We start from the raw sequence: 25,710 nt of genomic DNA on the forward strand, positions 1-25,710 counted from the left end.
AATCCATTTTAACACAAAATAGATATTTTAATAAAACCAAGGTTTTGCAAAAGTCCTTGAGGAAAAAAGAAGTTAATTCCCCACCTAAAACTTGAGCAGTTTTGTCCTTAACCAAAGTCCTCCCCAACTACTGGAATAGCACGTTAATGTAGCAGGTAGAAGTGGCTCTAGAAGGGCCAGAATGAATATATGTAAGCACTGGTGTGGGTGAAAAACAGTGTGGATGTGCTGCTCTTTGCTTCTGTTTCCTCTCTGCAATGTGCCTGTGATGTACTGACCCATTCTGTTATGTTAATGTGTCAGAACATGAGAGCAAAGCAGACAATAATAAAGTGCTGTGAGGACAGAGCTTTAGGATAGGTAAAAGACCAAATAATTTTTAAAAGGAGGGGGTTTTTTTCAACACTCTCCTCCTGTGATTTATGAAGTGTTATTCAGTGTGAAATTAAAGGGCCTATACTAGTGCCATCTCTTAAAAAATGGAAACAGCAGTTTCAAATTCCCCTTTAGTCAGCTACAATCTAATCCAAGCAGTCTTAATCTTTTCAAACCTCCTCATCTCTCCAGTCATTTTGCATGACCCATATGGTTTTCCTTGAATTCATTCTATCGTTGCTCAATCAAATCTAATGCAAGCTGAATATTACCTCCCCATCCCCATCAGGGAGGATGCACTAGAGATTGAAGCAATGCTTTCCACACTCTTTTTAAAGTTATTCTTAATAGACTGTAATATTTCCAACATGAAATTTGGAATTTCCAAATTCAGTGTTTTACAGGCAAACAGAACTGAATTTTCACTTCAGTCTCTCTGGGGGTGTCTATACTGGTAAATTAAAGGTCTAAGGCCAAGGAGGCCACGTCCGCCCTACGAGACCCTGGTTTCCTCAGGGCCCCATGTGCTGATGTATATTATCACTATCATTTTGTGTGTTTTATTCATTTTAAAGTGTCTGAAATAAATGTAAGGGGGATTCACTAAACTCAGCTGCTGATGTCAAGCTTTGAGGAGACAGTGAATAACAGTCTTACCTCTCAGCCTTACTTCTCTCTTACCTGAAGTGTTGCTAGGTTTGCAATTTCTTTCTGTTTCTTTTTCAATGTCTTATCCTTCTTCTTTTTGTCTGTCTCCTCTTCTATGATCAATGCAATGTGGTCAGAAGTCTGCTTATCTGCAGAGATTTCATGACATCATGTAGGTTTTAGTGAGCAAAGCACATCAAATGCTTCAGATAAGGATGCAAAATATATTTTAAAGACTCCTCCTTGATCCTTCTCCGTTCATTCTTCTACCCCCAAACATAGGTTCCTGCCTTTTCCCACCGCTCCTCCCAGGCAGAGAAGTGGCATTTTATCCTCTCTGTGGCTAACAGTCTTCATGACAAGCTTGGTGGACCAAGTGTGATGGTGTCCTGTATCACTCCTTCCCTGCTGGCCATCTCCAAGAACACCTTTTTCCTTCCGCTCTGACTCCTCCAAGATGCAAACTAACAGATCTTAACAGTTTTCGTGTAAAATTTAAGGCTTATTTAAAACTGGAAGCAGCTATTTAGGCTGACTAGTACTTCAGATATCAGGTGATCCAAGTCCTTCTCTCCTCAAAGGTATCACAAAATAGAGTGTATCTCACCTTGTGAAAGCCTAGAAGTATGAGAAATGGGAGGAGGAGGAATCTTGGCCAGCCCCAAACACTGAGAGGGAACTTCCCAACAAAAAGACAGTGAGGACTCAAAAATGGCATTGAGATGGTTCGGTTCTTTGGCTGAAATCTGGATTTTGAGTTCACTTTACTTTCATTTTCTGAGTAGTTCTTGTGTGTTTGATATCACTAAATATTTTGAAATATGTATATATGTGCTGTCCTGTATTTATAATGCCTATCATCATAGGTGAAAATATGTAACAAAAACTATCAGAATTTACAAGATCTGAAGCCACCAGTCAAAACCAATATGTCATGGCTGCCTGAATAACATGTGAGTGGATGTCACAATGTCAAGTAAATATCTATTTGTAAGTGAACATTTGTAGAACATTTTCTATCTAAATATTTCCTCCCTGTGGACAAGTGAGTTTCACTCAGAAACTGATCTCCGCCTCATCTCTCAGCAGCCCTGTTGATCACTGAAACACCATCAGGTGCTATTTCCAGAATGATACCATCTGACATTTAGGTTGTGTCTTCCATCCAGAGAAATCTCCACACCTCCTTCAAAATAGAAATCACCTCAATCACTGGTGAAGTGCAGTCAGCTCTGGCATGGGAAGATGTTATAGTTTAATTCCAAACAGCAGCTCTGTGTAAACAGTAAAAATTTGGGGGTTTTGCCAGTCTGCTCAGTCACATTTGTCCAAAAAAAAAAAAAATTGTCTGGAGTTCTGTTTGATTGTGGGAGGACTTGTTAAGCCATGAAGTATACACATATGGAGACATATATACATACACACACACAGAGCTTATTTCTGGCCAGTTCTTTTAGGTTCTTGAGCAAAAAACTTTCTGCTAGAACGTGAGCTAGACACAAAGTTTTTCAGCTATGGAAATAACACACATGACTATGGAGTCTCCTAGCAAAAGCTGTTCCTACGTCATTGATCCTGAATTGGATTCAAAATTGAAAGAAGCTTTTTTCTGAATCTGTTACAAATGTAACCTAAGATTAGGATAATCTCCACATTCTATCATTTAGGACTTTGACTTTGTAAATCTTTGTGCATGAGATTTGAATGACAGGAAACTCATTTTAACCCAACACTGTTTATGAAGTTTTAACTTACTCACTATCTGATCAGCTGTAGTGGAAAGAACCCAGCATATTAGCAGTACTCTGTTACCAGACATTAACTGCTGAGAGTAAAATAATAGAAAAGCAAAGTATTAGTAGTACAAAGTAATAGAAAAATGGAAATAATTTACTTACTGTCTTCAGGTTTTCCCTCACTGGAAAGAATTTCTTTTGCCTTTCCAAAAAAAAAAAAAAAAAAAAAGACAATGGACAAACTCCTCATTATGAATGAAATACCAAAAAGGAATCATCCAGTAGTAAAAATCTAATTTTACAACTTTGCTCATCCATGAGAGTTTTGGGCATGCTGGGTGGCTTACCTTTTGCATTTTGAGCACAGAAGCATAGTATTTTGACCACCAGTCAATAACATTTTCAGCTGATTCATCTGCAATTGTTCTTCTTCTCCTCTTTGTTGACCGTCGGATAGATTTTTTCATATCCTACCAAAGCATGGGAAAAAGACAGACTCTAGAAATGATTAAAACTAATCACCTGACTCATGACATTAAGCATGAACAGATGTGTACAAAGAAAATTTCAACCTCCAAGAGCTAAATAAAATGCAATATGAATTAGTGTCTCTGTCTTTTATTGCAAGACACTTCATCATGATCATCATATTATTAAAGCTGTCTCTATATTACCTACTGATGATGTCAAAACTTTGAACATTTGAGACATTGCCACAGGAGCAACACACACAACAGGCAAATCTACACAGAGAAATAGGTAATGATGTTTTAAGGGATGCGAACATTCAGATACAAACTGGTTTCTCCCACTTAAGTCTGCGAGTATTTTAAGAACTCCCATTATTACTTTATTGCCTTTTGCAAGAAGAAAGAGTCCCAACAGTTGCTGCAGTTCAGCTGTTCTCTTCTTACAAAAAGCTAAAATCTGATCCTGAAGATGACCTGCTCATGTGGCAAACCTTACTAACTTCATTCTTGCCTAAAGATTGGCCCTTGTTAAAGAGTGTTTCATCCTACACAATTAAAGAGAGTTGTCAGCTTGGCTGGGGAGGCCAGAGCAGAGATACATAATTGGGAATGATAGATAGGTGGGAATGATAATTAATATAACACAGATAGTTAAATTACGGGGTTCTCTTTAGGACTCTTTTCTTACTATACTTTGCTGCTATACATTAAAATTGTTCTGTATCAGATGAAAGATCCAGACTGGTGTGTACATCAAGGGAACAAGACAGCCCTGCAGTTTCTTTGACCTCCTAATTATGAAGGATGCCGGAAACATCTGACCACTGAAACATCAAAGGTTAAAGAAGCATGTCTCATGTAGCCGCAGAAACAGCTTCTGAAATGAAACACAGTACTGCATCCTCTGCTTTTGTTGTTTTTAATAAAAGAGTATTTGTGATGGAAGAAACTACAGAGAAAGGAGGAGCAAGTGCATCCGAACAAAAAATAGTACAATCTAGAGCGTTTACTGTACTGCAAAGACCATTACCTTGTTTTCCTGTACTTTCCTATCTTCTTCTACCCACAGACTGACACTAGTTTTGTACTTTGTCAGTCAGATCTTTTGGAAACAGACTTTCTGCTCCACATTTGTACAGCATCTAACACAAGGGGGCTTTCATCCCTGCCTAAATGCCATGGACACAGAAACAGTCATTCACAGTGAGAGTTTTGCAATTAAGTAGATCATTCAAGGCAAGGAAAAGCTACACCAGTATTATTTGCCTATGAGATGACTATCTAGCACAAAAGGAAAGAAAGGAAGTATCTATTAATGGAAGTAATGAAATTATACACGGTTGAAGCCTCATTGCTATCTAGTTCTCTCAAGGGCCATCAAGATAGCATGGGTGTTAACATCAGTACCCAGAATCTCTAATCCTGAGATAAGTAAGAGATTACCATTTTATAAGGAAGGGCTAAAGTCTGCAAGACTGCAACAGAAAGTTAGCTGGCAGCTTCAACTATGCACACCTTCTGTTTTCTCTCTTTCTTTGGTTCAGAAGCCGAGTGCTCTGGTTCAGTTGCAGGAAGCGTTGCAAGATGTGGGTCTGGCTCCACCACTGTACATTTACCCTGCTCCACCTCAGCATAGATGTGATCAGCTAAAAATAGTTCTTCTCGGGATAACTCAGCAGGCTGGGAGGACTCAGGCGAAGCTGAAATTGAAACTTTGCAAATTAAGTAAGATTTTGCCAGAAATGTTATCATCACACTTGGTGATCATCAAATGACCATATCATCAAGGGTTTGACCCTACACTCAACACAATAAAACATAAGTATGTGCTTAGTGTTAAGCTTCTGAGTAGGTCCTTTGTCTTCTTATTTGGGGTTGGGACTGGACATTTACCTTTCTCAGTTTCTACAATGTCTAGTCTGTTTGGTGTAGCTTGAGGACCCAACAGGGTTTTACAAAGGAATTGTTTAAGGCAATTGATGGTATGTGTTCCAACAAGAGTACTCCTCCCAAACGCTCTCCAGTCGACCACACAGATGCTTAGTGGTGGATGCAAGAGTTCATTTTCAGGCAGCTCCTAGTGGAGGAGGACAGACAGCAGCTGAGAATTGCCAGAGAATATAGAACACATATAGAATATGTCATGCACAGCAATGAGGCTTTTACTCTTTCCTCCCTTCTCCTCCTCAGCTATTAACATACTCAAAATGCAAAATGCATACAGCATAGGCAATATAGTTCTGTCCATGGTTTCCTGCAAAGTGTGGAGAAAGCCTTGTCCTTAAGAATACAGAGTGGACTGTACAGACTGTGCTACTGGTTTGAGTCCCATGCTGTCATATGCAAGCATCTCTTGTTAGAATAAACTGGGAGAATCAGGACGTTCAGAAGGAATGAATGCTGTGTTGGAAGTTGAGTCCTAATGCCACAGCTGCTTTGTTGAAGGCTATTAACCCTCTCTGCCTCAGTTTGCCCAACCATGAGTTGTGGACATTGGGTGGCTATATGCCTTATAGGATGAATTACAAAAGGGAAAACAGCTCTTTGGACATATGATGTACAATGGAAGCTAAAAATACTGTAGCAACTGCACTTCACTTTCCAGGCTAGTGTTTTGATGTCCTTTTGTCTTATAAACTTCTTTTCTCTTGATGTTAGCAACTAGAACAAATCGAACCAATTATTTTTTTCTGATGCTGACCTTTGTCCACTGAAAGTGTAACCCAGACAACAAGTGATAATTAAATTTCCAGGCCATAACAGTGAGTATTACAATATGAAAAGGTCCAGAGCTCATGAGCCATAACTGATCAATCCCCTTAATAGCCCAGTAACACATGAAGGAATGTTAAAAGAATGGAAAGAAAATAAAGGAAACTGAGCACTACCCTGCAAAACGGGAAAGGAGAAGGAAAAAGTATTAAAAATATCCCTGTTATCTGTCAACAAGTTCCAACCTATCAGTAAAAATCTGATTGCAACATATTTCCTTGCCTACTTGGGACATAATGTGAATAACATCATCTTTTATCATACAGTTGTAGCAGAAGTCTTTTAAAGCATCTTCAAATCAGTAGTTTTTTCATGAGAACTGATACCCCTTAGTATTTTATCAAGACACAGAGGAAATTATTTGACAAGGAGGGAAGGAAATTAGTAATTAACACCTTGCCTAACCAGAGAATGGACAGGCAAGCAGCAGCATGCTATACACACCACTTCAAACCAGTCTGCAAGGCCACTGAAATTGGGATTTTTCTTGTAGCTTTGGATGACACAGGATTTCACTCCTTTCCCCGCACATTCAATGAGAACCTGGGGGCGATCTACAGAGAGGAGCTGGACTTTCTTCAGTTCTCGAACACCCCAAAACAGGACCTGTGGTAAGCAGAGAGAAACATCAGTAGCCTGCAAAGACCCCTCAGTCTGGGGAAAGCCACTGCTGGGATCCCATCACCTCATATCCCTTTGGGAATGCAGGAGTACCAGAAAACAAACAAACAAACAAAAAAACCCAAACAAAACAAAAACTGAAATCTGATATTCAATAACCATCAGGATTAACGGTAGAAGTCAAAGCACTTAATAACATCCCACTATTATCAAGGAGATATTGCCAACAGCAAGCCATAATAATCACATTTGCAAAAGCTGTCTTTTCAGCAGGGCAACGGGGACTATTCATCTGACCAGCAGTGGCTTAGTTTGTCTAAAGTGTTAGACCTGTTGAAGGAGCAAACAAATCCCATATGAGCAGAGGTGATTAACAGAAGCTTGCCAGCTGAGCAAGCCCTCAGGTCTGCAATGGATGGTGGGAGGTCTCCAAGCAGATTTCCTTCAGAGGACTGTCCTCCTGGACTGGAGGACAAGAAGGAAACTGGGTCTGAAAAATAGAGGTCTGCAGGAAAAATGGGAGTTTATATAGCGTGTGCTGGGGGGGCCCTGAAGGAGAGGGCTGGGTCAGCAAGAGATGGTTGGTTACAGTTGGTGAGAGATGGACGTTACAGTTGGTGAGAGAAGCCATGAGTCTCATGAACGTGAAATGAAGACTAGAAGCAAAAGAAACCTTGGGGGGCTTTGTGGACAATTTGAACATCGGCAGGACTGGAGATTTGTGTGAGTCAGGGAGCAGCAAGAGTGACTGGAGGAGCGTGAGGATCAGTGAGATCCTGCTTTGTTGCCAGAGGTTCCCAGTTAAAATTGAAGCACACTTCTGTAGTTACAATGGTTCCGTGGCCTTTTCCACCAGTGTGAGATATAGTTTATAATATCTTAACAAAAATAATTGTGTTATATTCATTTTGTGTTATGTCCTTACTAGATATCCTCCAGAGTTTGTATTTCCCTATATATACATGCACTTCAACTTGTTCTTATAGAAATTTAACTATCTGGATGCAATTTCCCTGATTTTGAGGTGCCCAAGGTATCAGACTAAGGAGTGGAGCTGTCCTGGGCTCCTTCCATAACCAAAGGAGACAGAAATGCACTTACAAAACATGATTTAATCTATCTGAGATCTGAAACACTTTGAGAAGGTAGCCACTCTGCTCAGCTGTTCAAACAAGAAGCCTACAGTGAGGATGTTTCTAAGCTAGGTGCCTTAGAGCTAGTTGGGATGAATGTCACAGCAGTGTAAAGTAGAAAATGCACAAACAGCACAAAGCAATCATGCTGCAGGAGCAATGGGAACACCTAAATTTAAGGATTTAAGCTGTCCCTTTAGCATCGGCAGAGTCGTTCATGGGCTTATTTTCCTCCCAATGTCAGGTGTGAAAAAAGAATACTGCTAACAAAAACTCTTTCCTATGTACAGAAAACAATAGTTTAACTAAATGATATAGCAGAGCTAATAACTGTTCTCTCCTTTTCAGCAGCTTAATTGCTTGATCCTTGAAGGCAAAGCTGGACCCGCTTCTGGGCTCCCAAAAGAGTATCTCTGGGGAAGGGCCACCAGGTAATGCAAGCAGGGTCTGACTTGGCACAGCAAAATGGACAAGTAAGCAGATAGTGTGAAGGCTGCAGGACAAGTGACAGTGAGTGGTGAGGCTGGGCAGTATCCAGGCCTTACACTGATGTGAAAAGCTGCCACATTTCCCTGCTTTCTAACATAAGGGGAGTTTGGACCCAAATAGTGCAAGAGAGGAGGGCAGAGGAGGTGCAAACATTTGCACACAGGCAGGAAATATTGTTTGGCTGAAGTTTGGGACCCAGAAAAATCTTGGGAGGTGGCTGATGTTGAACTTAACCTCCAGTGAGGTCAGCTACAAGGGGAAGCTCTCCGTCTCCTGCAGACACTTCCCTGGGCTGCACAGAGCACAGGTCCATCACCCAAGTTCTGCCTTCCCAGCAGGTCCGGACTGAGATGTAACCCTTGCTGGTCTCAGGTGGAAGCACTTCCTTGCATGCTCAGCCTCGGAGAATCAATTTCATCTGAGTTTACCAGAATTATTTTGGGACCCATATGCTATATTCACATGATTCCTATTGATCAGGATTTTAAAATCATCATCCCTTACTATTACAGTTCAATAAGAGAATAAAAGGAGCTGAGATTTGGAAATGGAAATATTCTAAGTAACTCACCTCCACTCTGTACTTGCTTAAAACAGGTCGGATGTTAGCTGGGACTGGGTAAATCTGGCCAACATCTGGTGGATCCAGTGGGGGAAGTCTGCCTGGATCTGACTCAGGAATCTGCAAAATTAAGCGGTCATAACTTAGGGTGTTTTTTGGAAGAATAAAACTAGTATGAGAAATATCTGTGAATGGCACATAGAACACATCAATTTACTGCAGTTTTACAAGACACATTGCAGAGCAGACAGGTTGTGCTGTGAGGGGAATGTGGCCTGGATTGCTATCTGTCCTGCTGGGATGCTAAAACATTTGGCAGAAAGAGTATTCAATACATTGGGTTTATGCACCTTTCTGAAAAAAAGACTTCTTTGTCCTAACGGGACATAGTTTGCCCTAAAGACATGCATGTACTGAAGCATGGTGACTTTATTTACTAAAAATGGAATGCATGGTAATTCTATTTAACAAAAATCCTGAGCAAAACTTCTTAGAAGGCTTTCACAGGAAAATTCTAGATCTGATCCTAGTTAAAAAAGGCTGGTGAACAGACTGTACACATCAGCTAAACCACACATTTGCCAGACAGACATAATGGTTTTCAGCCCCTATGACATAGTGGCCCTGCATTATTGCATGCTGTCACCATTTGAAAACTTGTAAATGGCATCTTCAGCATTAGGTCTGGGTCTTCTCTGTGCAACTATGAAAATCTTGCAGCAGGCGGCACTTATGATCTTTGTATGTGATTACACATAAGCCTGCCCCACTTTCAGGAGCTTATTTGGGTGTACACGATTGCCATGTACCAGGTGGGTGGGAGGAGACCATGCTCCACCACAGCTCTGAGGCTTGACCATCTCTTTGCCTCTTGCCATGCTCCAGGATCTGCTGCCTGCTTGGTTTGGTTCACCTTCTGTGGGAAAGCTCCCTGGCTTCCTTTCCAATACCTTTCTAATTTTCCACAGTGTGTTTATGACCTTCTCAGTCCATGCAGGCCAGAACTGAAGCCTGGCCTGATTTAGCAAATGTCTACATAAAACAGTTGAAGCCAGCACCTGATGATCAAGTCTTACATGAAACTCAGGTTGTGATAGCAGAGAACAGTAGGAACGCAGGTTTCACAGGTGAGCTAGCAACCCATAAACAGAGCTCTCCTTGGCTTTCACATGAAGTATGGTACCTAAAGCATACTGTACATACAGCTTCTGGAAAAAAGAAACACAACTTCTGGAGTGCTTCAGTGTTCCTAAGTTAATATGTCACTTGAAAGGTGAAGCAGCTGAGATACAGCTCTCAAAGGACCTGCAGAGTTGATTGAACCTTCTGCTTCATTTAACTAGGCCACCTGTCTGTTATCTGCAGCTATGTACAGTTGTGTGGGAGTTTAATGTGTTCCCTAGTACCTTGCAGGTGAAGGAGACGGGTGGAAAATGTATCTTCTAGCATAGGACCTGCAGAGTATGTGAGTATTCACATAATTAACAGCAATAATTCACATGGACATGTTTACTTCCTTTTATCAGTAGAAATCAAAAGCAATTAATTTAATAGATTTCATGAAACTTAAGGCCAGAGATCTAGGTCTAGTTTTGTTGTTCCTCAATGTATCTGGTTTCTATCAGTCATGTCTGTGATGTTGTTTAAAAAGCCAAACAGAAACACACGACTTTATGAAATCCACCTGTTTAGCTTTAATCATATTCAGACCTTCCAACTCTATATTAACTGACATTAAATGTTCCAAAAATTTACCTCATAATAGATTAACTGGTACTTTAAATAAAACAGGAGGCACACTACCTGAATCAGATCATATACCAGATGTCATCTTCCTGCACACAGTCCATATCTCAGGGTACCCACTTTCATTGCATTATCCGACTTGTGTACTGATGACAGGTGATCAAGCAAAATATATTAATCTACATGATACAGTGATTTATGCATATGTAATTTCTAAACTGTACCACTTATTTATTTATTTTAAACTGGAACATATATAGCTATTTGTGTCCTCTCTTACAGCTGTGAGAAGGGATTAGTTCCAAAGCACATAGCTTAGGAGAGGAAGGCTGGCATGATCTCACATTTGAGGACAGAACTGCACTCTAACACTTTTAATAAAAGGGTTTTATTAAACTGCACTCCAAGAGTGCAAAACCTAAGACTGATACCAAATCAAGATTCTCTGGATCTTCACTTGTTCTTCATCTTGTTCTTTTTATGTATTGCAGTTAACTGAACAGTTCAATATAGTGCAAGGTCTCCAGTTTTCCAAGATCTAACAACCATTAGTGGAGTTGACACTGTTTCTGTATTACATAGTGAAATTCTGGTAATTTCAGTGAAATTAGCTTGGTATAACTCAGAAAGGACTTTGCTTCATGGCCACAGTGAAACTGCACAGAACAAGAGGTGAAGAATGATCTGTCACTCAAATGACAGTAGAGGAAAATGCCCATGAGATGTATTTACAAGGATATTTTGCTTTTTTGATTAAAAAAAATAAATCAGTAAGTCCTGAGCTCACTTTGAGCAAAATCAAGCCTGTTAGTATTCATTAGTCATATTTTTATAAATGCCGAGATGCTCTGTTTTAAGAATAATTTCATCCCAAAACCCAGCATAATAGCATTCATTTTGAGAAAGAAGCATTCACTTCTTACACTTCTTCAGCTGAACCAAATGGTACCTGCAGATCAGAGTTATCAAGGACAGTATGTCATAGGAAAGGTCATGGGCTCAGAATGAGAATAAATCAGTGATGAGAGATTTTTGTTTCCATCCTCACACAGGGCATCATCAGGAATCCCTTAACGTTGGAAGGAGACACTGGCACATTAGCTCTGGGAGTGCTTTGAAGACTGGCAGATGTTTATATATATATATCTTTTCCTGAAAATTTCTTTAATGTCCATATTGCTATTTTATGCCATGTGAGATGTTCTAGAGTGTTGTACTGAGAAGAATAATACAGTGTGTGAAAATAAAGACTGCAGGGTGTTTATTTACTGTTACTGTCAACTTTCTAGAGAAGTCTTAGGGGTGTATTTAGATATATCCCGGAAGCAGTGTTGCTTCCCTTGTCCCAAAAGATGGCACAACAAATTACAATCCTCTCTTTGTTCACCAAAAAGTGGATTTCAGTTAAAAAAATGGGAAAATTATGGATAAGGTACTAGACTCTATCCCTTGGTACCCCCCATAACGAGGAAATGTTCCACATGGTGTCATATTTCAGGCTTTCACCAAGAATATAATTAGCCCATTGTGTCTAGAAGCCTGTTTTATCTTGGGAATATGTGCAAAACATGTCATGGAGTTCCACATTTTTCCCATTTCAGATTTCAGAATAAACTGCTATAGGTTTTCAGCAGAGAGAAGTTTCCTCTAACTGGTGGCTCTGCAAATTCCACTGAAATTCCCTGAAATCCCAGGCATGATGCACCCCACTCATGCATCTGCCAGGCTAGCCCCAGAGGTAAGCTGAATTTGCCTTTTGTCTTGCAGTTGGAGACCAGCGTAACATTTCTCTTAATATGTTACGGATATCTGAAAACTCAGTCTCCCTAATCCAATCCTTACTATTCACCACTTCCTTTTCCTAAGAATGAAAGCTGGATTGAGAGCTTTGAGGTTGCTAAAGTCAGGGCCGTGTGTTACTCCAAACCACAGGTCATTGCGATGGCGATGGGATTTTCACAGTTGTTTCTCAGATCAGATCCCAGTTTAGAGCAGGGCAAGTGATGGGCAAATGAGGCTCAGAGCATGAAAGGGGCTGGCGGTGGTGTGTGCATGGATGGTGGCCCCTGGCAGGGTGGAGGGAGTGACAGAGATTGCTTGGGGACTATGAGATCCAACAGCAGAATCAGTTTGCTTCAGTTGCAATTCCCATTAATTTAAAAGAGTGATGGGCCTTGATGCCACAGCTGCTTTTGTGAGCCCAGGGTGTAAAAGTATAATGGTTGAGAAAGTCTAGTTTACCTCCAGAAGCTCAAATGTAGCAAGAAGGTCTCCTCCTGAAAGATTGCCACAATACACTGGGTGGTAAGAAAGTTTAGGTGGTTCATATTTTTGATCAGCAAGTCTCACCACGGGGGCAGCCACTGTAGACCCAATATATTCTGCCTTACCCTAAATAAAGGAGAATACAGGTGTCAAATGCATTTCAATTTCACAGCTGTCATAGGAGCCAAGATGATGCAGAGTTTAGTATTTGTAAAAAAACCTTCCCCTGAAGGAAAGAGCAGGGTCAAATGCAAGGCAGCAAAGAAAATGGAAAAGCTGAGTACTTTTACCTCCTCAGAGCATCCAAAGTTTCTGAGCTCTATATTCAGTCAGTGAGACTGTGTCAGAATTTGCATGGTCAGAGATAAATCTGTGTCTCCCCAGACTTAGAGACAATATTTACAGCTGTGTGCAGGAGAGGTGAGAGCAAGATGCTTCTGATTTCTGTAAGCCAGTCTTTAGGAGTGAGATTCACTTGGGAAAAAACAAGGACACAGCTTTGCAAGGACGTAAAATGAGTCTCAGGGCTGGTTTCAGATGTTAAACTGCAAACCACTGTAACACTGAGCTCCATTCAGCAAGGTCATCCATTTAACAACTATTCAGTGACACAGCTTTGCCTTCAGACTGGCAGTAAGATGTAAGAACCCAGGCTTTTACTAAGAAGGATTTCAAGTTTACCACTGCATCATCATCATACAGCTCGATGACGATCTCTGGTGGGAAGTAAGCAATCTCCTCTCTGTTGCCATGAAGCACAATGCTGTTGAAGAGCAGCATCTGGTTCCAGGTGGGGGATAATGTCTGAGAAATGATCTAATGAAAGAGAGGAAATGTTTAATGAGCTATGAACTGGTTGGTTCGGAGTCTTTCAGAGGACGTGCTGCTGGTGATGTCCTTTCCCACAGTCTGATCAATTCTTTGTCCGAGACACCACAATTTTTAGCAGCTATTCCCAGACAGAAGAATATGATTCTTTCGCCTTGAGGCTGGTATCTCCATTTTCTCCATATCACTGTTTTCCTCACAGACCCCTCGCAAGTATATCAATACATGTCCACCAGTCTCTGTAGACAAAGATCAGTATTAAATTTAGAGGAAAGCTGTTGGTTTAGGAAAACAGGCGCGTGTCCAGTGTTATTGAAATAAAGCCTTTGCCCTAAACCGAAGCCAGTTTTCTCTTCTCCAAGGTACATTTTTTCAGTCTTGTTTTTACTTCAGTGTAATGACACGTAACATTTAATGAGGAAAAAAAAAAAGATATTTTAATGAATCACTCATAATAAACCAATAGTTTTTAATATGTTGGAATTTGGCTTATGTGGATGCTTATGCCGTTTCATCATAGACAATGTTTTAACTGTCTTGGCAAGAAATATATTTAACAAAGATAACATTTAAAGAGGAAAAATATGCCAACTGTAAAATGACTCATAACCTGCTATCATTCTTTTGAATGGAAATAAGGCTCTTGACTACAGTTTATTGGCACTTCACTGAGAGTCTTCTAAAAACATGCAAGTTATTGGTTGCAATATTTTATTCAGGCAGTGAATAAACTTAACACTTCTGTGCCTATAAAATCCTATTTTTCCTGGGCCAAATTCTACTTTTCTGAATCTAGTGCATCTAAACACGCACTTCATTGACTTCATTCACCAACTTCTATTAGAAGTTAAAATCACATTACAGGAAAAAATCAGTTCATGTCCTTGAGGCAAAGGAGCAGAAACAGACACCTACAATGTAGAGCAGAGAAAGGCTTTTGCTTCTCATTCCCTTTGGCACATGCCACAGAACTTGCTTCGTAAGAGAAGCAGCTGTCAGAGGAGTTTCAGAATTAATTAAATTAAAACAGTATTCTGTGGAGTTTTTTAGGGGAGGGACTGGACGGGGGTTAAACACTTTTTCTGAAGCAAGACCATATTTGGCCCAGCAAATTCTGCTTGAGGCATGGGTTTCAGAACTACCGGCCCTATTTTAACTCCAGGGTAGTTGTAGAGGGCTCAGGACCTCTGAAAGCCAGTCTGCATGTTCTGTGAGGGACCATCCTCCTGCTCATTTGCCAGGGCTGTACTTCAACCCTTCTTACTGGAGCTCCGTAGAAGTTCCCACTTCTCTCTGGAGGCTTCATCAAATGTCCACAGGATACCATCTGCCCCCTGGAAATGCCTGAAGGAGATGTGAGACCACTCCCTCTGGGCACATTTTTGCAACATTTAAGTAGTGCAGAAAGTTTCACACCTCTCTGTTTTCAGCTCATTTCAACTTTGTCACTCTAAAACCACCTGTGTTCTTTGCCGAATTCCATCACAAAGAGCCATGCTGGCTCACATGGCTACAGAAACCATATAAAGGTCTTCACTCTTTGCTCAATCATTGCACACATAGACTATAGGAAAAGAGAACCGTGGGGGTTCATCCTTATACCCAAGCAATGACAACAGCCCAAACTTAAAATGTATAGAAAGAGATGCAGAAAAAGGTAATTCACTTGCTACAATGTCCTAGTAGCCCCAGAGAATCTGACATCTGAGCTAAAATAAACTAGTACTACTGCACCTCATGTTAGAGTAGTGGGTTACACCTAAACATTTGCCTTGCTTGCAGTGGACTGTCAGGCGTTGCCCTTTAACAGCGGGCATCTAACTATTCCTGCTAGGTACCTCCTTGCAAAACCAAGATTTTTCCTTTTCATGGTTTATTTGGGGGAAAAAAAAAAAAAAAAGTGTTTTCATTTACTGAAATAGACTTTGGAACTTACCTTTGTAGTCTGGCAGTGTGATGTGAAAGTAACTTTTGCAAAAGGGTCGGAAAGTCCAGTGCTGTCAGCTGCAATGAGCCCCCTGGCCTGATACATGTGGGCTCTCAGCTGGAAGAGGTGCGGGGCTATGTCAGTGCAAAGAAAACGGTAAAGTCAGCTTCATGGAAATGATGCAGCACATAGATAGAAAGGTAAGATTCATCACCTGCTGTCCAACCAGAATCCGACAAGGGAAACTGTTGCTAGTGTTGTCTTACTAAAGAAACACCCAAGACACTCAGAAGTTGTGTAAGACTTCTGTATTCACTTAAAATCAATGTCCGATGTAAGTCTCTACTGCAAGGTTGTTAACTGCCAGTTTTTATCTCTCATCACTGATTTATCTACTAGATGTTCAACATGGTAGCTTCATCAGGAGAACTGAAGGATGTTTCCTCATTGGGACAGGGAACAGAAATTACAAATTAACAGGTCCTTTCTTTCCCTGACATCTGCTAATTTTCAGTGGCAGGGCTAATGACTTGGCAACAAAACTAGCCTTTTCTCATTAAAAGATGCTAAACCATGATCATCTTAGAACAGTTACTTTAAACAGAGGTTGTGCCTCCCTCTGAATTAGAGCTTTTGGGGCCATGTCTCTTAATTGCTAATATTAAGAAGAAAGAGTGCCTTACTTTTATACAGCAGGCAGGCAGGTGAGGGCACCACACTGTGCCCTGAGTTGGTGTTAGCTGGTAGTTCAGTCTCATATCCTACAGGCAAATTCTCCATGATGCTGTGAGCATAGCTGGCAGGTCCAAGCCATAGGTAGATGTCCACCTTCGCCTGCACAGGCCAGCCCAGTGGGCGCTTGCCTGGTAACTGAAGAAAAAATCCACCCATCACCAACAAGCTTAAGAAAGAGAGATGGCTGGATGCTGAGTCCTACCAAGCCTGAGAAAAAGCAGCATTCACTGAGTTGATACACTGATAAATTACCTTTCTCCACAATGAGTGGCCCTGAGACTCCTTTAGCACAAGGAACTTCTGTGATTCTTAGGGAAGAAATGAGTGGTTTGCTCGGTTGAAAGTCTATGTAAATGGCATACTGCCTAATATGCAGAGGTCTGTGTAGGCTACATAATAGCTGCAAGTACATCAGTGCTAGCTGATACCCTACTTTTCCCAGACTTCAGCCTACTTTCCATTTCATGCACTTTTACTGGTCTCCAATAGTTGCTCCCATGTGTTACTAAAAATATTACTCCATTGGACAGGTCGGAAAACATATTCAGGTATAAAACATTACTAGTCTTAACAAAAAATACTATTATTTCCTTCCTCTCCCTTCCCACTTCATTTAGCTCAGATAATAATAAACTAATTTATTATTATCTGTTCCCAAGGTAATTCTTGATACTGAAAGGGCTGGAGAGTTAATTATGGCATTTTTTTGTTCATGCAGGCAAATAGTACTGTGCTTAATGAGTACCTATGACCACTACCAGGAGCTTAGATACTTATTATGGGAGTACTTATATGTTATGGAAGTGCTCCCAGCAACCCCAGATGAAAAAGCACTAAAAAGTCATTATATGAAGTTACTATTGTCTTGTGTGTTTGAGCTTTTCCTGATGGCCATAGTAAAAATTACAGTGCATGATATTCCACTGCCAGATACTACCCACCTTTGTAGGATTATATGCACTAAGACTTTCTTCAAAATGAATAATCCAATAACAATATTTTTGACATATATTGCACAAACCTAGGCACATTTTAAGTGTAAAGAATTGTTATATTACCTCCGAACACCTAGTTTCCTTGCTATCTCAGTTGCTGGGTGCTGGTCGCTTACCATTCTCCTCCCAGACTTTCATGTACTGTATTCTGACGTCTTTGCCAGCAAAGAAGCTGTACCTCTTCTATCTGTTTATGTATACAGCTATAGATAAACAATGCTATACACTTGCCATAAAAAGTAGTGAGAGAATTAATTACTGGTGTACCAAAAGCCTGGCAATGATACAGTGCTTAAAGAAGGACAAGCATAAATGAGAAGCAAACAAGCTATGAATGTGTACACATTTTTAGTACATTACAAAGATGAGCCTGTAAAATACAATCCCTGAAAGAAATTTGAATACTGAATGCTCCCCAGACAACCCCAGTGTTTGCAGAGCGCCCCAGACTTACTTTCAGGAAATGGGTTTTAATCTTCCCACAGTCTTTGCCTCTCTGCTCTTTCGCTGGGGAATAGAGTATGTTTTTTGCTGGGACTCTTGCATATGCAACTCTCTTGTTGCTGCTGAGCATCCAGATGAACACATCAGGCACCGTATTCTGTGGCTGTTAAGTGAGAAGGAATATTGAACTAAAACTGAATTCTTTCTATGAGCCACCACCAATATTTTTTCTTAAAACACCCTCTACCAAGAGCTGATTCCCTCACAGCTCCTGTGGAGTGGCAGATGTGCACCCAGACTAAAAGAGACTGTCACTTCATGCTTGCAGTCCAAACCTCCATTCCTAAGCTTGGTAGAGTGATTCAGGAACACCCACTCCATAAAACATTTCAGGGGAAACTAAAAACCTGGGTACAACTCTGCTTCAGGAAATAACTTACTCACAGACTGTGTAAACTGGAAGTACTTACCATGGAAATACCATCAACTTCATCTATACCAGCAAACCAAAAAGGACCAGGGCTAAACCTAAGAACTGGCATATGATCATCTATTCTGCTTGAGAGGATGGTCCTTGGCATTACCTTGCCCCATCCCAGACAACATTTCCCCAAGCAAAGCCTGAGCGTGGTCTGAAGCAAAGACCAGCCCAGAGGCTGTTCCCAGAAGGCACTGTGAGCGAGGTTACTCTGTTTTGGGAAGGAAGAGAGTTTGGGTATAGACTGCAAATCACACCAGGCTGTGCCACTTGCTCTCTGAGCCAGGGAATAGCCATGGCCCTGTTTAGTTTGCTAGCACAGACAGCTCTCAGAGGGATAGCACTCCACTGGCTGGATTTTGGTTTGACCAAATATGTTTCTTCTTCCCTTATTCCCAGGCTTTATAGCATGTCTAGGCAGTGTCTGCACAGTGAAGTATAGCATAGAGATTCCTGAGCTTATATTATGTCCATACAAGTGGAGACATGAATTCAAATCAGAAAGCAGACTATCTCCAAACTACCAGGGCACATATGGGATGACCTTATTTAAAAAACAAAACAAAACAAAACAAAACAAAACAAAAAAAAAAACAAAACCACAAACAAACAAAAAGAAGAAGAAGAAAAAAACTCTCCATACTGCATCCTCTCCATACCACATAGCACAGTGTTTCCTACCCCAGTCTATTAACAGCTCCATTTAACACAAAACAAGATTGGGTCCAGACATCCAAAGGAGAACTCTTTGGATAACCAGACCAGGAGTTATTATTCACACAGGATTATGAAAATCAAAGTCAAATCCTGCATTTTAAATTTATCTGAATTTCTATGTGGATTACCTCATCAACCAAGAATCGAATTTTATCTATAAAGCTCTGGGTCTCACGCATGATTTCATCCAGTGGCATCTTCTTTTTCTGCTGCTGAACAATTCCCTTGGCATCACTGGACATTGCTTCCTGCAGTCAGGAAAGACAATATGTATTTTTTATGCATCCTCAAGTAGTTTGAACTGGACACAGAAGGAGAAAACAGTCTTCGATTCAAGTTGAAAAGAGAAGAGACACTTGGTTCAAGGTAACAATAACCTTTGTCGTAACAGAAAGGAATCAACTCTTTGGAGCTGAATAACATAAAATGTGAATGTTCCCCATTTTCTCTTTGTATGCATACTGCATAGATGCCCCAAGAGACATGTGATTACCACCTAGAATTATCAGACCTCAGGCCTGACAGAAGTCACAGCCAAATTCTGTGCTACAAACAGCAAACAAAGCTAATAAACATTCAGATGACCTCCACCCAGTTTGGTTTCTTCTCACTGGTTCCCTGGAGGAGGTGACTAGGTCCAGGAATATCAAATGCCAGACTTTACTAGTCTTGAAGTTCAGCCCCACCACAGTAATTAAATGCCTAACAGCAGTGTTAATCTGGTGTTTTTACACTGAACTAGCATCACCCCATTTTAAAATGCATGGAAAAGAAAAAACAGCTCATTATTATAATGTCTTATTTGTATGTAAAAACAACATGTTCTGAATTATTTTAGGGTATCTTACAACTCTTTGTTGTTGTAAGACCAACCTTCATTGTAAACTAAGCACAGCAGGGTTTATTAAAAAAAATGCTCTTGGATACTATATTCATGTTAATTACAAAGCATTCCAGTATGGTGAAATCAAAGAGAAATTAAAATGTATACAACCAGTGTGCTTTCAGTTAATGTCATTGCATCGATGCTTAAAGGCAAAAACACACATACCAGCTCTTGCTTGAACAGCATGAGTCTCTTTCTATCCAAACCAGTGTAGTTCAACCCTTTGGGCTTCTTTTCAGCAATGGTAATGAAGGCCCTAGGACACAAGAATAAAAGGTTCTTTAAATGTGTTATTTTTTTAATGTGAGCTGCTAAAATACTTTGGAATTAAATGTTCTATCTGCTGCAGTGCATGAACCAGAAGACAGAGATGCTGAAATTCTCTAAAATAAATATTGAGCATCTATAAGATTCAAAGGATAGATTCCAAAAACTCTGCATCACATTTCACAGAAACAGGGTTAATATCTAGAAATAAGGGTTTACATCTACTTTAAGCCAAATCATGTCATCTGACACAGAGCCCACTGTGTGATTTATCCTGCCATGTGGAATCCTTTGTTTTTATCTTAACCCTGTCCTTTTTTACAGTATGTCTATCACACAGTCTATTAAATCCTACTTATCCCATAGACATTCTATTCTCAGAGTCCAGAAAGCCAAAATAATATGACAATGATTGGCAGTATTCTACTGACAATACTGAATACTGAAAATAACAACAAAATATTTTCTCTGTATAAATAGAAACTGCAATTTGGGAAGGCCTTTGCTTTTGCAGCAGAATAAATAAAATACATATTCCAGTAAGTTTACTGTACTTTTTTTAATTATCATCAGTTTCCTTGTCTAGCTTCAAATTTGTAGCCAATATATAAAGTTGATTTTCTGTATGCCTCTAGTAAATGTAGTTACCTGCTTTGATTGATAAAATGATTTAGGGTCGTCCTCATTTTCTCCTCAGATGCAATCTCTGAAACCTTGATCAAGTCCTTTACTTGCTCTAATGATTCTTCCTATGAAAAATACATGAAAAAGCCGTTATGTAAAGAACGGAACTTTGTCATTCTGATAGTGTTATAATACCATTATTCACTGTATGACTAGCAAGAATGAGGGAGGCAACTGTAATCTGACAGAACAGGACCTCTGATATATCACTAATGCTTAAAGTACACAGAGAGAAGACTCCGGCAGCATCATTTATTTTGACCTTTCCCCAGTTTCTCCAACTACTAGTCCAAGCTAGTACTGCTTGGAGCAGCTTTGTTTTCTCGCTTCTTTGGTAAAGATCAGTCAGTGGGAAACACTCCACTAGGTAGGAGGAAAAACTGTAGTTCTCCTTGGTTCTGCTTCCAGCTCTGCTGCCTAAATTTAGCAAGTTGCTGGAGTTAACTTCTTAAACTTTAGTGGGCACCTGAATCCATATGCAAGGTCTACTGCAACACCTGCTGTTATCATTGAAAAATGGAGTCTGTTCTTACAAACTAAAATACATAGCTGGATTTCCAGCAAGGCCTGTGAGTGTTCAGGTACAACATATCAGATACAAACATATCTCTCCATATATATATATTTAGATGTTTAATTTGCAAATACCTGGGTTTGAAATGTTGGCCTATAAACCACTGTCTTCTCATGATACAACCTTGTATGAATATGACTTCAGTGTTGTTGATCATGAGGTGCATAAGGATAAATGAGGAATGAATCACTCTTACCCTGAGTGCCCCAAATTAAAATATTCAGCATTAGAAGTCACTTTAAAGAAATACTACTACTGTTGATAGTCAACTTTAAATAAGGGTAGAAAAAAACATTATTATGGGAAAACACTATGATTAGGGCATCAGAGTGACTGCCCATGAGATGATATGTTCTAAGAGTCTCCAGCATAAACACAGGTTAAACCATGTGGTCTGGGCAAGAAGACATCAGAGGAAGAGCCATAGGAAACAGAATTATTCTATATCACATATTTTAATTGTTTGACTGTTCTTACAAAGAATATAGCGTTTCTCAGAAAAGAAGACATCCCTATGGAGAAAAAAAAAAAACAAAACATGGACAAGAATATTTGACTAGCTCTAATAGATCAAACAATTTGGGGAAAAAAAAAAAAAAGAAGGGGCTATATCACCTATTCTTTCACAAAATGAACAACAAGGAATGCAGTTGGGGGAAATTTTGAAGGCCTATTTTAGGGAACGTGACCTCTCACTGCCATACTCTGATGAATACATGAGCCTGGAAGCATGGTTGCCACTTACCAGGTGATCTGCCATTTTCTCAAGAGTGTTGGAAGAGTACAGACGAAAGGTCTGGTTGCCCCAGTAGCTCTTGACACAGATACATGGCTTCCTCTCATCGTATGGCAGGTATTGGTAGTTCCTGTGAAAACAAAGTATGGAGCAGATAATAGAGGTGAGAGAGGAGTTCAAGGGGAGGCTCAGGAAAGAAAAACTTTGGTGCTCTCTCACAGCACAGAAACTGAAGACACAACAGGATGTGTTCACATGTGTTAACCAGTAAATACTGGGAAGAACAAACACAGATATCACTTACACTACCTGTGAGATCCCTGAAGAGAAAAAGCTTGAAGTCAATGAATCTCATTTCAGTGCTTTCCAGGGTGGGAGAAAAGCCAGGCAAAGAGGCATGCAGAGAAGCTCTGAAATACTGCTAATGGTGGGAAGCAACAAGGGGAAAAGAAGCAAAGATTAAAATCCAATCACCTCTTCAAGAACAATGGCTCCACACACTGCACAGTGGAAGAGGCATGGTAGAGTCTCACCACCACATTACTTTCATGAGATGCTTTTTTTCAGAAGCAATAGCTAGGGGAGATTGACATTCCTTGGGAGAAGATGATCTGCAGGACCTGCTTAGTAAAAGTGATACCAAACTCATAATAAACTCAGTGATAAAATGCATCTGTTGCTCTCTCCTTTCTCACTTTTTATCTTAGGTCCAAATTGCCATATTGACTATTTTTATAATGCTGCTTTCTTTGGGTGTTCAGCTCTGAGTGTCTTGTAGTGAAAAAAATGAGCAAGACACCAGCATAACCAGAGGCTCTGCAGACTTTAATGTACACCTGCCACAAAGCCTGATGCTTTGATTAGAGTTGTGGTAGGCACTACGTCAAAACCATGTACCTGATAAGCATGTTTTCCTCCCTTTATAGAAATACTATAGCTCTATGAAACACCATGCTCAGCCATGCTGGATTTCACACACAAGGTCTCATCATTTACCTTACTAATGGTGGGACAGTGGAGAGCTTTGGATATGAAACTCTATAAACAGCTTTATGTTCTTCTGGGAATGGGTCTAACCTGATGCCACCAATACATGCCCTGCAGCTGAGAAGAGCCTGTACTGGAGAGTTATTTACTGGTGTATACATGTGTCGTGGTTTAATCCCAGCCAGCAACTAAGCACCACACAGCTGCTCGCTCACTCCTCTCCAGTGGGATGCAGGAGAGAATCAGAAGGATAAAAGTGAGAAAACTCAAGGGTTGAGATGAAGACAATTAAATAGGTAAAGCAAAAGTTGCGCACACAAGCAAAGCAAAACAAGGAATTAATTCACCACTTCCCATCAGCAGGCAGATGTTCAGCCATCTCCAGGAAAGCAGGGCTCCATTGTAACAGTTACTTGAGAAGACAAACATCATCACTCCAAATATCCCCTCCCCTTCCTTCTTCTTCCCCCACCTTTATATCAGTGAGCATGACACCAGTTGGTATGGAATATCCCTTTGGTCAGTTGGGGTCAGCTGTCCCAGCTGTGTCCCCTCCCAACATCTTGTGCACCCCCAGCCTACTTGCTGGTGGGGTGGTGTGAGCAGCAGAAAGGCCTTGACTCTGTGTAAGCACTGCTCAGCAATAACAAAAACACCCCTGTATTATCAAACTGTTTCCAGCACAAATCCAAAACATAGCTCCATACAGTCTACTATGGAAAAAACTAACTCTATCTCAGTCAAAACCAGCACAACTTGCCTTGTGACCCTTCAGTATTTCCCCACAGAAACTGATTCCCTAAATAATAAAGAATAAAACTACCCACATCTCCTGCTCTTCACGATGTTCAACTGACCTAAAAAATGGTTGCATTTTCCATTTCCTCTCCTCTAGGAGAGGCTGTGGTTCTAAGAAAGGAGAGTGCACTTTGTATGGAGAGGAGACTTTTCTTCCATTTCAAGGTCTCTCTATCTCAGTCAGCACAGCCAAATTTTTAGAAAGTCCTGATCATCTGCTCCTGAAATCCAGAGTCCCAGTAGGCTGAGCTGACTAAGCATGGGCATCCACCCGCGGGCCCAGAAGGGGCTGGGCCTCTCATGTTTGCTTGTAAGGATGCCTCAGATACCCTAAGTCATTTCAGATAGAACTGGGCACATGTGTTTAACCACTAAGCCAAACCCACAGAAACCAAATCCCTTGCCACTCTTGAGCGGCCTATCCATAACTCCTAAGTTCCACACATACCTAATAGGTTTATGCGAGAATTTTTCTGTTTAAAAAGATAAAGATCTTCTGTACAACTTAATTTTCCTGCCCTATGGGATATCAAAGAGAAAAATAATTTCTGTTTTACTTTCTCCTCAATAACCTACAGCAAGGTGAGCATTACCCGTTGAACAGGCGCACAGCAGAGCTACACAGATCTCGAGCAATAATTAATTTTGGTCGTTTCATAAGAGGGAAAAACAATTCAACTATCTCTCAATGCCAGACCTTCTTAACCTGAAATTCATAGATCTTAAGAATCTTTTCATGGGACTTACTAAGAAAATTATATAGCCATGAAATAACTCACATGAAAGACTGAACTTTCATGTTTATTATTCCCTCTAAGAGAACCGGGGGAAACCACTTTTTTAGTGTTAGCTTATCCTTGCTATACATTTTGACATAAATGTGGAAAATTCCTGGCAATTTCATGGTGTCTGCTTTAGAAATCTTACTGCTCTGCCTGCTCCTTTAATAAGTTGGTGGTTTTAATCTCCAAAATCGACTCTTGTTATTGTTCTCTATTGTTCATTTATAATTCTAAAATGCAGAGTTTATCTAAACTATTGGATATCCCATTAAGTACTGATGAATACTAAAAATATCCAGTGATGAAACCAGTAAGATGACATATTGTCATTAGTTGGTATCTGTGGCTGGCCAAAATGTTAGATAGCACAGGAGGGAAAACAAGATGCAATATTGTACATAAATTTGAGGAAAGGGGATCTTTAATGAGAGAAAACTTTGTTAATATTGGAGTGAGCCAAGAAGCAAACAGCAAATTTGAAGAATGATTCATTCTTTTACAATGGTTCTTTAAATCTAAATTCTTGTTAAGGGAAAAACTAAAAATCCCACAGTCTCTCAGAGAGGATAATAACTGAGCATGTACCCAAATCTGCAGTCCTGTTAATGAGGAGATGCAAGTATCTTTCGGTCAAATATTGGTTACTTCCCCCTTTTCTTTATTTATTTGCTGCAGAAACAAAAATTGTATGGTATTTTAATTCTTGTTTTCTTTTACTAGCTCTTATTTAATCTGACTGAGCCATTAATTGCAAGAAAGGATGAAAGTACATTTTAACTTTAGGTAGGTCCAGAAACCAAACAGATCCAGGTTGATATTTCCCCCCTGGTCCTTATATCTGTAGACTGCTCTGGTCCTTATATATGTAGACTGTAGAGGCCAAGATCAGAAGATGAGTGTAAAATGGCTTAGAGCACGTTCACTTTAGTGGAGCTTAGAAAATTTACCATTGTGAAAGATATAACTGAAGATTTGAAAGCCTCTATTCCAAAACAACCTGTTTAATGCTGCTGGGGTTCATTAATGAGTCCTGCAGGATTATAAAATAGGAACCA

General features: G+C 40.2%; 1 protein-coding gene across 1 annotated transcript in view; it reads right to left on the bottom strand.

Moving 5' to 3' along the window:
* FER1L6 (fer-1 like family member 6) overlaps nt 1-25,710 on the bottom strand; it is an 82,266-nt gene that overhangs the window by 21,384 nt on the left and 35,172 nt on the right. Inside the window, exons 15-30 of the mRNA XM_074816502.1 lie at nt 22,098-22,218; nt 20,743-20,843; nt 19,993-20,083; nt 19,070-19,189; nt 17,757-17,909; nt 16,256-16,442; nt 15,582-15,706; nt 13,499-13,633; nt 12,794-12,943; nt 8,816-8,926; nt 6,446-6,607; nt 5,123-5,306; nt 4,745-4,929; nt 3,107-3,229; nt 2,922-2,961; nt 1,057-1,172 (exon numbers count right to left, since the gene is read on the bottom strand). Of these exons, the coding sequence (XP_074672603.1) occupies nt 1,057-1,172; nt 2,922-2,961; nt 3,107-3,229; nt 4,745-4,929; nt 5,123-5,306; nt 6,446-6,607; nt 8,816-8,926; nt 12,794-12,943; nt 13,499-13,633; nt 15,582-15,706; nt 16,256-16,442; nt 17,757-17,909; nt 19,070-19,189; nt 19,993-20,083; nt 20,743-20,843; nt 22,098-22,218 (2,104 nt within the window). The remainder of the gene's footprint in view (nt 1-1,056; nt 1,173-2,921; nt 2,962-3,106; nt 3,230-4,744; nt 4,930-5,122; nt 5,307-6,445; nt 6,608-8,815; nt 8,927-12,793; nt 12,944-13,498; nt 13,634-15,581; nt 15,707-16,255; nt 16,443-17,756; nt 17,910-19,069; nt 19,190-19,992; nt 20,084-20,742; nt 20,844-22,097; nt 22,219-25,710) is intronic.

The sequence above is a fragment of the Strix aluco genome, chromosome 1 (genome assembly GCF_031877795.1).
Source record: "Strix aluco isolate bStrAlu1 chromosome 1, bStrAlu1.hap1, whole genome shotgun sequence".
NCBI lineage: Eukaryota > Metazoa > Chordata > Aves > Strigiformes > Strigidae > Strix > Strix aluco.